The following is a 17,412-nucleotide window of genomic DNA, read 5'->3' on the forward strand; positions in this document are numbered from 1 at the left end:
CAAGTTCGAGTGTGTAAAGACTCATGATGTGTATTCCTTCACTCAACCCGCACAGCACTGACATCTGCGTTCCTAGTGTCTGCTTTGTAGACATTGGGGCTGAAAGGGACTGGCTGGAATGCTATGCAAATGGCACTCAGCGAAGGGGCAATTCTGTCTCTTCCGTCCCACCTCCAGGTCTGAAAACTGATACATTCCTTAAGTGTAAATGCCACCTCTCCAGAGGAAAGGCTGTAAGTGGGAAGATATATATAAAAAAATTCCAAGAAAATTAACAATGACAATGACCGTAGGCTTCTCTTTAGATTGGATTCTTTCTGTTGCTGGGATAAACACCACGACCCGAAGTCATTTAGAGGTGAGGGGTTTATTTTAGCTTACCCTTCCAGGTCTCCTGTCCATTGTTGAGGAAAGTCGGGGCAGGAATTCCAGGCAGGTGCTTAACTATACACACACACACACACACACACACACACACACACACACACACACACACACACACACACACACACACAGCCCAGGCTCATAGGCCTAGGGATGGGGCCTCTCACATCAACCATTAATAGTGAGTCTCACAGAGGCTATCATAGGACAATGAGTTCAGGCTCTCCCCACGTGAGACTCTAGGTTATGTCAAGTTGATGACAAAAACTATCCAACGAAGGTGGAGATGACCCTGCAATAATGGAAAAGGGGGTAAATTTGCTTATTGCCACCAAATCACACACCTAACAATGGTGAGGGTTGTTAACTTTTTAAATACGGTGTGTTTTCCCACTTTTTTTTTAATGTTCACGAAATAATGTTAAAGGGAGATTGTCATCACTGTGTGGAGAGTTTGGAGGGTAGGAGGCAGGTCTCAGATGGCGCTTCATGTACCCCCACTTTGAATGCACACGAACGGACCCTCCGTCCAGCAAGGTGCTGGCTGGGTGGGGCTCAGATATGTAGGTAATCATCATAAGGGACGTTAACCTTACAGTTCTTTGGCTGTCCACGCTCGGCAACCCACGTTTATCCCCAGGCGCGGTTTATCCCACCTGCCCCACAGAGCCGTGCAGAGATCCAGGGACCTGGGGGGCTGCCCGCCCGCTCGCCCTCCCGGGATGCGGCCTTGCGTGGCCGCGGCGGCGGCGGCGGCGGTTGTGACGCGGGGGCCCGGGGTCGCGAACCGCCGCCCACTCCCGTCCCCATGGCGTCCGCCTCCCGCGCCCCGGAGAAGCTCCCGCAGATCCTGGTCCTCAACCCGCCCAAGGTCCTCAAGTTCAAAGGCCCCTTCACCACCGTGGTCACCAGGCGCCTCAAGCTGCGCAACCCGTCGGAGAAGAAAGTGTGCTTCAAGGTGAAGAGCACCAACCCTTACTGCTACTGCGTGCGCCCCAGCAGCGGCGTCGTCGAGCCGGGCAGCACGGTGACGGTCACCGCCATGCTGCAGCCCTTCTCCTACGACCCCAGCCAGGAGGTCAAGCACAAGTTCCTGGTGCAGGCCGTGTTCGCTCCCCCGGACGCCTCGGATCCGGGCGCCGTGTGGAAGCGGGCGAGCCCCGGGGAGCTCATGGACTCCAAGCTGAGGTGCGTGTTTGAAATCCCGGAAGAGAACGACAAACAGGACGCGGGCGGCTTGAGACTGAGGAAGGCCGCGCGTCGCCGCCACAAGCCCTGGTTCGCCTCGGCCGCGGCCTTGAAGCGGGGTCGCGCCGCGCCTCTCCCTGTTGCGCTGCTTGTGATTGGAGCTGTTTTCGTGGGCTTCTTCCTGGGGAAATTCATCTTGTGAAATGAGGCAGGCACCGCGGTTATCACCACCCCACCGTCTCCCCCACTCCACTTCCCAGTGCGAACCAGAAAAAAAAAGTCTCTTTACCCACCATCTCACTGGAAAAGTATGGCTTGCGGCGACCAACTTGGTGTGTGTGTGTGTGTGTGTGTGTGTGTGTGTGCGTGTGTGTGCGTGTGCATATGCGCGTGTGTGTGCGTGTGCATATGCTCGTGTGTGTGCGTGTGTGTGTGCATGGTGTCACATAGGCTTCGCCTCTAATGGTCTCTTGTGGCTGGAGGATGCAAAAACACAAACAAACAAACAAAAAACAAAACAAGAAAAACACAAAAAGCTGTCGGGCTACTGGACGAACCGCAAGCATCAGATCATTGTAAATCAGTTGCCCACTCCGTGCCTGGTGAAATGCAACAAGAATTGTGACTTTGGTTTTAGTAAGACTTCAAGAATGCGAGTCCCTTTAGATTCTGCCCGCCGTGCCACCTCTTGAGATACGGTTTCTTGAGATTTGCTAAGCCGCTCGTCAAGGACGTGCCAAGGGTATTCAGGAGGGGAAACGGTATCTCTTATCACATACGCTAATATTGCAAAAATACCCCATCCCTACTGAGGTGTTGTTGGCTGAGTTTTTCACCCTCGCAAATCTACACCGTGATATTTAACGTTTTGCTTTAAACCTGTTAACAGACTTTTTTTTTTTTTTTTTTTTTTTTTTTGGCAGCTTACGGTGTCTGTTGAGTGCTACTGGGGCAGTTAGAAGAAAAGTCCGCTCTGGGAATTTCAAATTTATATTGTGTGATTTTTCTCTTGCAACGATGCCCTTCCATATGTTTCACAAGTGTAATTAAAATGTCATTTATTGGGGAAAGGAATTGATAGGCTTTCGAGCTATTCTGGTAGTTTGGACAACTGTAATTGATTTGTTTTCCAGAAATATAAAATAATCACTGGAAAAGAGTGCTGTATCGAAGTGAGTTTGTGTGTTGGGTTTAAGTTATTCCATTTTTTTTTCTTTCAATGTCTTCTCAAGGAAGACTTACTTGTCTAGATTTTGAAGTACTTATTAACCAGGCTAATACTTCCATTACTTTGTAACATATTTCATAATCATGGCTAAAAATAGGGTGTTTTTTTTTCCATGCCTAACTTAACATTCGAAGTGAGTTTCCATTCTGGAAGTTTAAAATCATTGAGCAAACCCTGGGAATTTCCTTTGTGAAAAAGGACTTTTTCTTTGCAAATCAAGCTGTTAATGTTTTTTCTTTATTTTTATTTTTAAATTTAAATGTACATTAGAAACAAGGTTGCTTCACATGTCAATTCCAGGTCCCTCTCCCTTTCCCTCCTCTCCTCCCACACCCTTCCACCAACCCCTCCAATATCCCCTCATTTCCCCAGGGAGGGTGAGGCCCTTCATGGGGGTGTCCATAGTCTGTCATTTCATCCAGGGCAGGGCCTAGACCCTCCCCCGAGAGTCCAGGGTGAGAGTGCATCTCTCATTGTTGGATGGGTGCCCAAACTCCTTTTGTATACCCGGGATAAATACTGATCTACTACCCAAGACTCAATAGTTTACCTAGGCCTCCTCACTGACACCCACATGGGTCTTAATCAGTCCCATGCTGGATTCCCAGCCATCAGTCTGGGATTCAAGAGCTAACCCTTGTCAGGTCAGCTGTTTCTGGGAGTTAAACCAGCTCAGTCTTAACCCCTTTGCTCATCAGTCCTCCCTCTCTGTCACTGGATTGAGTTCAGCTCAGTGTTTAGCTGTGGGCGTCTGCCACTCAATCATGTAAAACACTGATATAAATGCTCACTCTAGGTTCTGATATTTTCTTGCACTTGGCCTTATGTCTTCATTTATTTTATTCACACTAAGAAAATTTTGGAACCAAAGAAAATATATCACATTTTAAACTGATGATAGCTAATGCTAATGAGTTTTTTCTTTTGTCCTTGAATTTAGATGTTGGTTTTTGCAGAAGATGTGCTGTACCAGAGGGAGATAGGCTCTTGGGTTTTGATGTGGTACAACGAAATATGTCAGGCCAGGTCTGTGGACACATTTTATGTAAGGGTGAAATGTTACCAAGTGTTTTGGTTGTATTTTCATTTCAAATGTGTTTGAGTTGGTCAGATTGTATGTGTTGTTACTGTACTCTGTGGTATCTTTAGAACCTCTTGCTTGTCCGTGAACGCTACATGCCAACGGCAGGCATGCTGCATGTGCCAGCTATTACTGTTGCCTCCCCCAACTGGCTGGAAAGGAAGATTAAAACAGTCTAAAGTTTCCACCCCATAAGTCCTGATTCTACACTTACCACTTAAAACTCTGTATGTAGTCAACCTCCCCAGTGATAAGTATCAAGTTTGGTATTTTGTGTCGTTTAAAAACATGAACTTTCAAAAATGTAGAAAGAAATCCCTTAGAATCCATCTTATTTAGCCCCTTTATTTTGTAGCAGGGTCGGGGTGGGGGGAGGAAAATCTGAGTCCCTATGAAAACAGAAGAGACTTTTCTGTGTTTTTACAGGTAAGGAGAGACACAACTGAAAATAGAAATCTTATCTCTGGGTCTTCTGTCTGCTCTAGTAATTTTGTAGAAAAGAATTTCTGATTTGATAAATGCCTGAAATAATGAACAATACTATTTATGAGGTGAGATTTTTAATTTTTTTTTCTGGGCATGGTACTGCTTGGCTGAAATCCCGACACTTGGAAGGTAGAGGCAGGAGAGGCAGGAGTTGAAGGTAATCCTCAACTACATAGTAAGTTCAAGATCAACCTGGGTTGCTTTGAGACCCTGGGGAGAGGGAGAGAGAGAGGGATAGGGTGATTGGGGGCCGTTTATAGCCTAAGACTACACCAGGATGATGTGTCTATTTTAATATTTAGGCTAACTATACTTCTCATATTGATAATTATCAAGTGCTATTAAAATATATTGTGTTTTAAGGTAGACATTTTATAAAGTATAACATGGAAAAATAAATAAGACACTGAGGCTGGTTGGGTTTTTTTTTTTTTTTACTCTGACTCTTTCAGGGCTCTCCACCCAACTCCCAAATAATCACACGGAGGCTCGTTCTGTCTTATGAATGCCCAGCCTTGGCGTGGCTTGTTTCTAGCCAGCTTTTCCTAACTTAAATTACCCCATCTACCTTTTGCCTTTGGGCTTATCTTTCTTTATTTCCATTTGCCTTTCTTTGCTTCTTACTCTGTAGCTGGCTGTGAGGCCAAGTAGCTGTTCCCTGGCATCCTCCTCTCTTTCTCCGTTTCTCAATTCTCAACCTTCTCTTCTTCTTCTCCTTCTATTCATTCCTTCTGGCAGCCCCGCCTATCCTGACTCCTGCCTTGCTACTGGCCATTCAGCTCTTTACTAGACAAATCAGGTGTTTGGGGCAGGCAAAGTAACACAGCTACACAGAGTTAAACAAATGCAATATAAAACAATGCAACACACCTTCGCATTATTAAACAATTATTCCACAGCATAAAGAATGAATCCATCTTAAATTAATATTCCAGAACAGCATAGCTTCTGATTGTTCCATATGTGGCAGTATCAGTTCCTAGTTCCCGGCTTATTTGGTGTTGCAAGTCAGATTGGGAAGGCTCAATATAGGGAGGGATACCTAAGAGTTTAGAGATGGGAATACTTTTGCTTCCCCTAATGAATGACCTCCCCGGCCCCCTGCCTTGATAATCACTAGCGCTGGGCTAGTTTGGGAGACAACTTCAGTGGCTTTATAATCCATTGCTCTCCATGCTTGTCAGTTTATATCTTGTTTCCATCATCTTTATCACGACAGGATTCCCACAATTCTAGCTTATTGCAGGGAATGCGCATGCGTTGCCGTTTTCCTCAGAGATCAGCAGTGTTTTTGTGGATACTCTCTAGGTTGGCTGCTGAGACCACAGCAAGGATACAAGTTTAGATTTGGGGATTGTATTCTAAGACTGCATTGATCAACCTAGGAGTGGGCAGCACAGTCAGAAAAATGTTGGAATGCCAGGAAATGATTTATTTACATAGAGTACAAGGAAGAGGACAACAGAAGCCTGGCTGATGTCTTTAAATATTTAAACATCTGTCATGTGACTTAGTAAGAGCGCTTGTTTGAATTTTTCTAGTGCCTAGGCTAACGTCAATAGGAAGAAGTTATAGAATGGCAGACTCTAAGACCACAAATCAGGTTATAAGAAGTGAATTCCCTGGAAGCAGAGTCCTCAGTCACGCATATGCCTAACCCAAGAAGACGTGTTTATGCTAGAACACAGTGGGAGAAATCGCTGAATTAAACCCCACAGATTTGCCTCTTGAAAAATAAGAAATGGAAGTAAACTCAGAAATTATTGGAGTTTAAGAATCTGAGATCCAGAGTAGTAATTTGATTTCTCTGGTTTCCACTAATTCTGCAGAGTGGGCGCTGGAGCCCACATTTCTCATCCATGCCCAGCCATTCACTTTACACCACAGGCCATTCTTCTCTCTTATAGCTCACACGTGGTTCAGCGTCTTTGAGTTACACCTCCCCCAAGGGCATCAGTTGAGTTAATGGGGAAAGGAATAAAACTGCTGAGCCTGGACCGGCTCCCTGCAAACTGTTTACAGGAAACAAATGCCATTTAGACCCTCCCTTTCCACCAATCGAACGAATCCTTTTGGTTGCAGAAAGAGACACATCTGTTCTGGATTGTCAGTGGAGTGCTAATCTGTTTTCTACAGAAGCTCCGACTTTATCTGATAACCATCTGGGCTGAATATTGGTACCTGGGTTAGAAATTCACTTCTGCTTCGAGTCAGATGGAGTGGGAAAAGGATTGATAAAAGGAGCAGAGCCATTCAGGAGAATTAAAACAACAACAGCAACAGCAAAACCTTCAGACATATTCTGAGAGCAGTGGGCAGCTTCTGGGTTGCTGTAGGCTTGGAGACCCTTGGGAGTCAGCGCTACATGTGGTCTGAGGCTGTCTTTACTGACACATCCTTTTTTGGTGCCAGCAAGGTAGAGTTGTCATTGCAGGGGCATTTGTGAACCAAGAGCATCTCCGTCACCGTCCTTTCTGATTCCTCCCGGTGTACTTCATTAACAAGAGTGCAGGGACTTAGAATTCAAAGAAGCTTCGATATACCTCTTAGGTTGGGAAGGCTGCTCAGTGGTGGAGAGAGCGTTTGCTTAGTACCCCAGGAGTTCGGTCACTATATAAAAACAAACTTCTTATTGTACCCAGTAAATTTTATTAAGAAGCCTAAATAGTAGGAGTTATCAAGTGCAATTATAGTGAAGGGAAATTTTTTTCACTAGTTTTCCTAAGGTATGATTTTTTTCTTTAAAAAAATGGCCATTTTTTTTGTTAGTGTTCAAAAATGCTGTGTTTCATTGTGGCATTTTCATTCATAAAATATTTACAAAGCTAGTACTCCAAGCCCATTAAACAACAATGCGGTTAACCAATTGATGGTAAGATTGTAATGCTGCCTCTTGCTGCTTCCTTTTCCTCGCCTTCCTCCTTCGCCATGTTTTCCCTTTCCTGTTAATTCTTCCTTCACCTAGGCCTTGTCTCAGCACTTCCTGTTTGATTTCTTTCTTGCCAACCCTATCCTGCTCTTCCAGGAATGTGAAGATGCAATTTAACAACGCAGGCACAGGGAGTGGTGCCTAGCAGTGATAGTCTTTTTGTGTTTGGCACTTCTATTAAAAAATGGGTCACTGCTGGGTAGTGGTGGCGCATGCCTCTGATCTCTGCACTTGGGAGGTAGAGGCAGGCTGCTCTTTGATTTCTAGGCTAGCCTGGTCTACAGAGTGAGTTCCAGGATGGCCAGGGCTATACAGAGAAACCCTGTCCCCAAAAACCAAACAAACAAAAGGGCGTTATAGAGACCCCAGCATGTTGCTACAAACCCATAATCCCAGTACTCATGAGACTAAGTCAGGGTGTTGCTGTGATATCAAGGCTGGCCTGTACTTCATAGGTACAAGACCTGGTCCCCACTTCCCCCAATACTTTAGAGAATCTATAAGTTCAAGGCTTGTCTCTGTTTTTTCTCTCAGCTTTGACTTAGGTGTGCAGGCCCTGTCCATGCTGCTAGTCTCTGAGTTCATATGTAGGCCGGTTCTGTTGTGTCTAGCAGGCCTTGTGACCTTGGTGTCTGCCATCCCCTTTAGAAGGTTCAGTAGCATGAGGAGCTAATTTAAATTGGGAGGGTACATGGTATAGCACCCTAAGACCTTGGGGTGACAGTAGACAATGTGTGTGAGATCAAATCAGTTTCTTCCTGAAGTAGGAACAGCATGAATCACAAAGACTTGAGGCATTTTCTTCGTATTTCAAGAAACTCAAAGTAGGCCTTGTCCTGAGCTAGGGGAAAGGAGAGAAAATGATGGATTAGTTTCTTTTGCTAGGCTGTGACCAAAAACATGACAGAAAGGAGACAAAGGGAAGGTTTATTTTGGCTCATGGCTCCAGAAAAATCTCAAAGAACCATAGTGAGGGAGGCTTCTCTATCCGGGGCAGTGAGAGTATGTGTCAGGTGCACAGTGAGTTCTAGACCAGCCTAGGTTAGTGAAACAGGGCAGCCATGTCTCAAAACCAACTTAACAAATAAAAGCCCAGATTAAACCAAGCAAAACAAAATTACTCTCTGGCTGTATTTGGCGGTCAAGAGAGGGATAGGGTGTTGGGCGCTGCCCTGGAACCACGCCATGGTGAGATGGCGCTGACATCCGCCTGACAGTTGCAATGACAACCCTGCTGCGCATGAGCAGGAGCTCCCTGCCCACGAGGCCGGGGGTGCCTGTGCCTTACGTCACCTCGGGTGACATAATTGGACCAGTAATTAACTGCCACGTCCGAGGCGAGAGAAACTCTCTATATAAGGAGAGTCCCGTTAGGGCGTGGGGTCTTCGCTTTGTGATAGCTTATGCTCCTCCTCTCAGGAGCAATAAAGCTTACTGCAGAAGGATCCTGATCGTGTGCCGCGTCATTCTTGCGGGCGAGATAGAGCGCGGGACAACTGGTGCCGAAACCCGGGAAACTGACCAAGCCATCGTCCGCACCATCGAAGACCCCTTGGAAACGAGGAGGATTCAGAACTGCAGGCAGGTAAGTTCGGAGAGGTATGCTGATCTGGGACTTTGGTCTGGGGTTGTCTCCGCCTTGGGAGGGTTTGCCTGAAGCAATCGTCCTCCTTGGTATTGTTCTTGTCTTCTTTATACTGGTCACCTAAGCCTCCTGTAGATAAAGGGGCCTGAACAGTCTCTTCTGTCCTTTGCTTTCGTTTTTCCCCATTTGCTGTAAGACGGACGTAGATAAGCCGCGGTCATCTGTACCATTGGTAACGGTGGTGATTAGTCAGACGTAGATAAGCTGCAGCCACCATGGGGTCCTCTCAATCCATATTAACTACCTTGGAGACTGTATTAAAGCAGAGGAATATCAAGGTTGACAGAAAGACGTTACGGAGCTTTGTCAAGGAGGTCGATCGTGTGGCACCCTGGTATGCCCTTTCTGGCTCTCTCACCCTGGCATCATGGAATAAGTTGGGGAGGGATCTTGATCGACACCTAGAGCAAAGAGACCTAAGGATAGGGACCAAGGCAGTATGGAAACTAGTGAAGAACTGTATTGAGGATGAAGCTTGCCAGGCGGCCGTTGTAGAGGGTCAGGCCATTCTCGAGGTAACCCAGGATAGCATGTCAGAAACCGAACGTAGTGAGAGGTCAGGTGCGCGCGAGAAAACGGAGGTATACAAAAGAAAAACTAAGAAAAAGAGCCCTCCTGTTTTAGGAGAGAACATTATAGCAAAACCAGATGCCCTTCCTGGCCTTTCCACTAAAGGGACAGGTCAAATGTATCCTTTTAAAGAACTGGAGGCACTGAACCTCGGCAGCTCCGCCAGTTCTGAGTCTTCTGATTCCGAACAAGACTCTCTAGGCCCTGGAGATGAGACAGAACTAGAAGAAGAGGCTACAAAGTACGAGGCGGAGAGATATCACCCGGATGGGGAGTTTTTCTCTAAACTGCTACCCAAGGGCAAGGCCTCAGCAAAAGCGATAGCAACTCCATCTGCTCCGCCTATGCCGCTCTCTCCCCCCCCCCTTATGAAGGGCGTTTACATAGTTTCTCCTTTTTACCTGAAAAAATTAGAAGAAAGGTCCATCTCACCTTCCCCGTTTTCGAAGTAGAGAATGGAGGGCGGGTACATACTCCGGTTGAGTATAAACAGATAAAAGAATTGGCAGAATCGGTTCGTAATTATGGACCTAATGCCAACTTTACTATTATGCAGATAGAAAGGCTTGCCTTGGATCCCCCCTAACTCCTGCCGATTGGCAGATGGTGGTGAAGGCAGTATTACCAAATATGGGGCAATATATGGAATGGAGAGCATTATGGCATGAGGCTGCCCAGTCACAGGCGAGGGCTAACGCCATAGCACTCACCCCAGAGCAGAGAGAATGGAATTTCGATCTGCTTACAGGACAAGGAGTCTATGCTGTGAACCAAATTAATTACCCTTGGGGCGCATATGCTCAAATAGCCACCCTGGTAATTAGGGCATGGAAGTCACTTACGCAGAAAGGGAAGGCAGGTGGACAACTTACCAAGATTATACAACAACCTCAGGAGCCGTTTTCTGATTCTGTGGCAAGGATGACGGAAGCGGCAGGAAGAATTTTTGGAGATACAGAGCAGGTTAAGCCGTTGATAGAACAGCTCATCTTCGAGCAGGCTACACAAGAATGTAAAACAGCAATTGCCCCTAGGAAAGGAAAAGGTTTGGATGATTGGCTCAGGGTATGCAGAGAACTCGGAGGACCGCTTACTAATGCAGGCTTGGCGGCTGCCATTCTTCAATCACAAAGAAAGCCGACGGGCTTCAAGGATCGGAGGCTCTGTTTTAATTGTGGAAAGCCAGGGCACCTAAAAAAAGAATGTCGAGCTCTAAAAAAGGGTCAGGATACTATCTGTGCCAGATGTGGGAAAGGCTACCATAAGGCAAGCCAATGCAGATCCATAAGAGACCTTAAGGGCAATCTCCTTCCCCCCCCGTAAACCAGGTACAGCTGACCAAGAGCCAAAAAAACGGCCAGGTGGGCCCCCGATCCCGGGGCCCGCAAAGATACGGGACTCAGTTTGCCAAGGCCAGTTCCGAGGAGGAGACGACTCCACAAGAGACGTCAGGATGGACTTGCGTGCCGCCACCTCAGTCCTACTAATGCCACATATGGGGGTCCATCCAGTGCCTGCGGCACCTTTGCATCCCCCATTGCCTGATGGTATGATAGGACTTATAATAGGCCGTGGTGCCCTTACTGCGCAGGGACTAATTGTACATCCTGGAATAATTGATAACCACCATATTCCAGATATTCAAATTCTTTGTTCCAGCCCCCAAGGTGTTTTCTCCATCCATAAGGGGGATAGGATAGCTCAGCTTGTATTGCTTCCAGCAAAAGATCAAATTTCACAAGATATAAAAGGTCCGATGGGATCCACAGGGACGGACTCGGCCTATTTAACTGTGGCACTAAATACAAGGCCTAAGTTAACTCTTAGAATTAATGGCAAAAGTTTTGAGGGCATTTTGGATACAGGGGCTGACAAAAGTATTATTTCAACACATTGGTGGCCAAAAAGTTGGGCAGTCACACAGTCCTCTCATTCTCTACAGGGGCTGGGATATCAATCCAGCCCTGACATCAGCTCTAGTGCCCTAACTTGGGAATCCTCAGAAGGACTGAGAGGCCAATTTACCCCCTATGTCTTACCCTTACCAGTTAATTTATGGGGTAGAGACATCCTAACAGAAATGGGCCTTACCTTAACCAATAATTATTCGCCCTCAGTTAGAAACATGATGGAAAAGATGGGGTTTCAAGAAGGCCGGGGCTTGGGACGTCTTGAGCAAGGCAATCCCCGCCCTATATCACCCCGACCTCATGAAGGTAAAACGGGCTTGGGTTTTTTCTTGAGCGCCACTGAGGCAGCACGACCCATACCATGGAAGACGGAGGACCCGGTATGGGTTCCTCAGTGGCCATTAACCTCCGAGAAACTGAATGCCATCATGAAAATAATTACAGAACAGCTTTGCCTTGGTCATATAGAACCATCCACTTTGCCTTGGAATACTCCGATTTTTGTTATCAAAAAGAAATCGGGAAAATGGCGCTTGTTGCATGACCTAAGGGCCATTAATGTACAAATGTTACTATTGGGTCCGGTCCAGCGAGGATTGCCTCTACTCACTGCCCTGCCAAAAGGGTGGCCCCTTCTGATCATAGATATTAAGGACTGTTTTTTCTCCATACCCTTACATCCCGTTGATCACCCGCGTTTTGCCTTTACGGTACCTTCTTTAAATCATGCAGAACCAGATAAGAGATACCAATGGAAAGTTTTGCCTCAGGGAATGGCCAATAGTCCAACCATCTGTCAGCTCTTTGTTGATCAGGCACTTGCCCCAGTTAAAAGACAGTTCCCGCAGGTCCTGTCTATCCATTATATGGATGATGTGCTGTTATGTCATCAAGATCTTACAGTTTTACAGCAAATGTTCCCTGTCTTACAAAAGCAATTAAGTCAATGGGGACTTTCCCTAGCCACTGAAAAGGTACAAATAACCGACTCCGGATCATTCCTGGGCTCGGTTATCCGACCTGATTTCATTAGACCACAGAAGGTTGAAATTAGAAAAGATAAGTTACAAACTCTAAATGATTTTCAAAAGTTATTGGGTGATATTAATTGGCTAAGACCTTTTTTAAAAATTCCCACCATTGAATTGAAACCTCTATTTGATATTTTAGAAGGGGACCCGCATATCACCTCCCCAAGGAAATTGGATCCCTCGGCAAGCGAGGCTCTTTGCAAAGTCGAGAAAGCTATAACTCAGGCCCAGCTGGATAGGATAGATTATACCCAGCCAATTTTGTTATGTGTCTTGAACACACAAGGTCTACCCACCGCCGTTGTTTGGCAACAAGGGCCTTTATGCTGGGTCCATCCTCGAGCTTCCCCTGCTAAAATTGTTGATTGGTATCCAGCTGCTGTTGCACAATTGGTTATAAAAGGCATTAAAATGACAATAGAATACTTTGGTCTGGAGCCTAATATCATTGTTAGCCCCTATACTCCGGATCAAATACAGGTTTTGGCCGCCACCTCTAGCGACTGGTCAGTCCTATGTGCTTCATTTTCAGGGACCTTTGATAATCATTATCCCAGGCATCCACTTTTACAGTTTGCTTTGGCCCAGCCTTTAGTTTTCCCAAAAATTACCTCTAATACCCCAATTAAGAATGGGATAGTAGTATATACAGATGGTTCTAAAACAGGACAAGGGGCCTATGTTGTAAATGATATGACTTATATAAAACATTTTCCTGAATCTTCCCCACAAGTCGTTGAATGCCTCGTGGTATTAGAAGTTTTACAACAATTTATGGGCCCACTTAATATTGTTTCAGATTCATTATATGTAGTTAATGCAGTTAAAATTCTTGAAACTGCCGGGTTGATTAGACCTTCTAGTAAGGTGGCTCACATATTTGAAGCCATTAGAGCTGCTCTGCTGCAAAGGCGGCATCCTTTCTTTATTGAACACATAAGAGCTCATTCTGGTCTTCCCGGCCCCATGGCAAAAGGGAACGCGCTCGCTGATCAAGCCACTAGACTTGCAGCTGTTGCGCTTTCTTCACCCATAATAGCTGCAAAAGAATTTCATAATAAATTTCATGTTACTTCAGAGACATTACGCAGACGCTTTTCTTTAACCAGAAAAGAAGCTAGAGATATAGTGATACAATGTCAAAATTGCTGTCAGTTTTTGCCTGTCCCCCATCGAGGAATTAACCCGAGAGGTTTGATCCCCTTACAAGTTTGGCAAATGGATGTTACCCATTATGTCCCTTTTGGTAAATTGCAATATATACATGTTTCTGTTGATACTTGTTCTGGAATATTTTTTGCCACCCCACTTTCAGGGGAGAAGGCTTCTCATGTGATTCAGCACTGTCTTGAGGCCTGGAGTGCCTGGGGCAAACCCCGCTGTCTTAAAACCGACAACGGGCCTGCCTATACTTCACAAAAATTTAAACAATTTTGTGCACAAATGCAAGTTACTCATATTACTGGATTGCCCTATAATCCTCAAGGTCAGGGCATCATTGAGAGAGCACATCGGACACTTAAATCATATTTATTAAAGCAAAAAGGGGGAGCAATAATGGAGCTACCCCCTGGACCGAGAGTGGCCATAGCCATGTCACTCTTTACCCTGAATTTTTTGAACTTGGATGATTCAGGGATGAGTGCGGCTGAGCGACATTGCACAGAACCTAAAAGGCCCAAGGAATGGGTGAAATGGAAAGATGTGCTAACTAATCAATGGAAAGGCCCGGATCCTATCCTGATAAGGTCCAGGGGAGCTGTCTGTGTTTTTCCACAGGATGAAGACAATCCGTTCTGGGTTCCGGAAAGACTCATTCGTAAGATGGGGAACCCTGATGATAATGATCATGGCTCAAGCCTGGAGGGCAACGGGAGAAAGAAGATGGGGAATCATGTCGACCTTTCCCCTCCCCATGCCGGTGATGTATAATGCACAAGTGTTTCCTAGATTTTTTTTCACCAATAAAGAGCTAGGGCTAGCTTATTTGCCCCAAGATAATCAGATTCATGCAGTACAAGAAAATCGCTCCCTCTCCTTAAGAGGAAGCTTATGCTTTCATTTTTCCAAAGTAAATGATAATAAAAATAGTATTAACTGTGTTAATTTGAGGAATCAATCGGCTGCCTGGCAAGGCGAGGCTAGTTGGGGAACTGATTTAGAGATTGTAGCCAATGCATCCGATGTTGGGCGCTGCCGGTTAGTACTAATGCTACTCCCCATGATCAGCCAAAGTTAGCCCCATTTTGTAAAGGGATTCAATCAGAAGAGTATATCCTGCCTTGGACTGAATGTCAATCTAGGTATCAACACTGGGTAGGCCCTAATACCTTCACTTTCTCACCCAGCCTAGGGCATCATTTTTTGAATATGACACCCTTGACAACTTGGGTCAATCCCTTTGACGGATTTGACTCCTATGGTAATGATAGGAGGAGGAGCTGGGGAAAAAGGACAAATCTCTTACAATTGGAAGGGCAAATTTTCGGGGGATCTGGCTCCGGCACTTGGCAAGCTTCAGATATGAAGCATAAAGAATTTATTAGAAAAGAATATGCCCCATCACCAGTTTGTGTTTGGCCCCCCTTTTTATGGATTGTAAGCAATAATTTTATAGGTGAGAATGAGGAATTAAGATGTGATACCAAGAGCTGCTTTTATACATTATGCTGGGATGCCACGAAATATTCTTATGCTGTGGTGACTAGAATGCCGAGGTTTGTGCCCGTGCCGGTGAAAGCCCCGAGTAGCTTGTCTCTGCTACGCACAAAAAGAGATTTCGGCATCTCGGCCATAATTGTAGCCATTGTGGCCACTACAGCAGTGGCTGCCTCTGTGACCGCCTCGGCAATGGCCCTATCCACATCTGTACAAACGGCAGATACTCTTGATGGTCTTTCATCATCAGTATCAGTGGCGCTCGACCGACAAAGTTCGGCAAATACTCAAATTCAGGGAGGGTTGATGCTGGTTAATCAGCGCATCGACCTGGTTCAAGAACAATTGGATATTTTATGGCAATTGGCGCAGTTAGGATGTGAATATAAAATGCCTGGACTTTGTGTTACATCAATACAATATGAAAATTTTATTAGAGCGGCTAATTTGTCCAAAAGTCTTTCTCAGTTCATTTTACAGAATTGGACATTCGAATTTGAACAGATACTGCAGGACTTGAGAACAGCGATCCACCAGAATTGATGTCTCCCTACAAGAAGGACTGTCGTCATGGATCTCTTCTGTCTTCTCTTATTTCAAGGAATGGGTGGGGGTGGGACTCTTCGGGATGTTTCTCTGCTTCGGGATGTTTCTCTGCTTCGGAATGGCAATTTTATTCTTTTTGTTTTGCAAAGTGTTCAAAAAGGCAAAAACAGATAAAGTCATGATTACACAGGCACTCGCGGCTCTAGAGTATGGGGCCTCGGCGGAGGTCTGGCTCACCATGTTAAAGCGTGGAAAATAGCCTTTGATTATCCCCATTTCATTCTGGCTTTCCCTGTCACCTTGGCAGACTCCGGCTATATTTCTCTGCCCCTGCTTCAATAGATCAGCCTTTGCACCTCTGAGTCCGAAATGTTTTGGACATTTGCACCAGAGAAGGTGATCATTGATATTGCAGCCTTTGCACTCCGCTGAGCTCGTCTCATTGCACGCGGAAAGGTGCTATATGGGGTATATTCATCTGTTTCGAACCCTGATGGGCTGCAGAGCCTGATGGTGATCAACGGATGTAGGCCATTCATCTGGTTTCTGTCTCTGGTGACGAGGTGGCCATTAGCTGTCGGCAGAACAGCCCTTGCACCCTCAGCGACTTTGTTGCATTGCACGAGGATGGGTGTTTTAGCCTATGCAGCCCAGTTGGGACACTTTTGTGTGCTTTTATTAAAATAAAAAGGGGGAGATGTTGGGCGCTGCCCTGGAACCACGCCATGGCGAGATGGCGCTGACATCCGCCTGACAGTTGCAATGACAACCCTGCTGCGCATGAGCAGGAGCTCCCTGCCCACGAGGCCGGGGGTGCCTGTGCCTTACGTCACCTCGGGTGACATAATTGGACCAGTAATTAACTGCCACGTCCGAGGCGAGAGAAACTCTCTATATAAGGAGAGTCCCGTTAGGGCGTGGGGTCTTCGCTTTGTGATAGCTTATGCTCCTCCTCTCAGGAGCAATAAAGCTTACTGCAGAAGGATCCTGATCGTGTGCCGCGTCATTCTTGCGGGCGAGATAGAGCGCGGGACAATAGGGTTAGGTTAGCCTAAATCATGATGGCCGCCATAGGTTTTGGTGTGGTAAAGATATGAAGGGCAATTTTGATGTCTACATTGGAATTAAAGATGACATTTTAATTGGTACCAATTTTGTCCAGGTAAGCCAGACTTTGTGTGTTGAAGACACTGTAATTTGCTTTCCAGGAACTTTCTCGAATACCATTGTTCACATCCACTCAGGGTCAGCATCAACCTACTCAAGTGTCACTTGGCCTTTTCCTTACTCCACAGCTGCTGGTTTTCCAAGATCAGCTGAGCCCTGCTGGGTTCTGTCCTCTGATGTCCTTCCTTCCCTTAACTCCCTCCTCTGGTGCTTCCAGTGAGGTAGTCTGGAAGGAGGAAGTCACTGAGTACCTGTCGGAGGGGGAGGGGGAGGGGGAGGGGAAGACTATGGGGAAGGCAGCTTGAGTAGGAGGCCAAGGGCCCAAACAAATTTTCCTGGCTCCTTTTAATTTTGTCACAGCCTTTCTCATTTTAGCCACCTCTGATTAGGAAAGACAATGCTGCAGGGACATGCGTTTCATTTCCCACTCTCATGCCCCACGAGTAGGAAGGATGAACTCAAGGCCCTCTAGAAGTAACTACCTCCCAGCCTGGCTTTCAACATGGCGGCCATGACAGCAGGAGATGCCACCAAACACTTAATGATGCCTAAGACTCTCTAAGGAATGATGTATGCAGGGATGCACAGT

At 46.1% G+C, this 17,412-nt stretch overlaps 1 protein-coding gene across 1 annotated transcript; it reads left to right on the plus strand.

The window, feature by feature from the left end:
* The first annotated feature begins 1,032 nt into the window (after window positions 1–1,032).
* On the plus strand, window positions 1,033–2,729 carry LOC101833835 (vesicle-associated membrane protein-associated protein A-like). Its single transcript, XM_040741843.1, has one exon. The coding sequence runs from the start codon at window positions 1,193–1,195 to the stop codon at window positions 1,772–1,774; it is 582 nt and encodes a 193-aa protein (XP_040597777.1). The 5' UTR covers window positions 1,033–1,192; the 3' UTR covers window positions 1,775–2,729.
* The last annotated feature ends 14,683 nt before the right edge of the window (window positions 2,730–17,412 follow it).

Source organism: Mesocricetus auratus, unplaced genomic scaffold, assembly GCF_017639785.1.
Source record: "Mesocricetus auratus isolate SY011 unplaced genomic scaffold, BCM_Maur_2.0 Super-Scaffold_6730, whole genome shotgun sequence".
Classification (NCBI taxonomy): domain Eukaryota; kingdom Metazoa; phylum Chordata; class Mammalia; order Rodentia; family Cricetidae; genus Mesocricetus; species Mesocricetus auratus.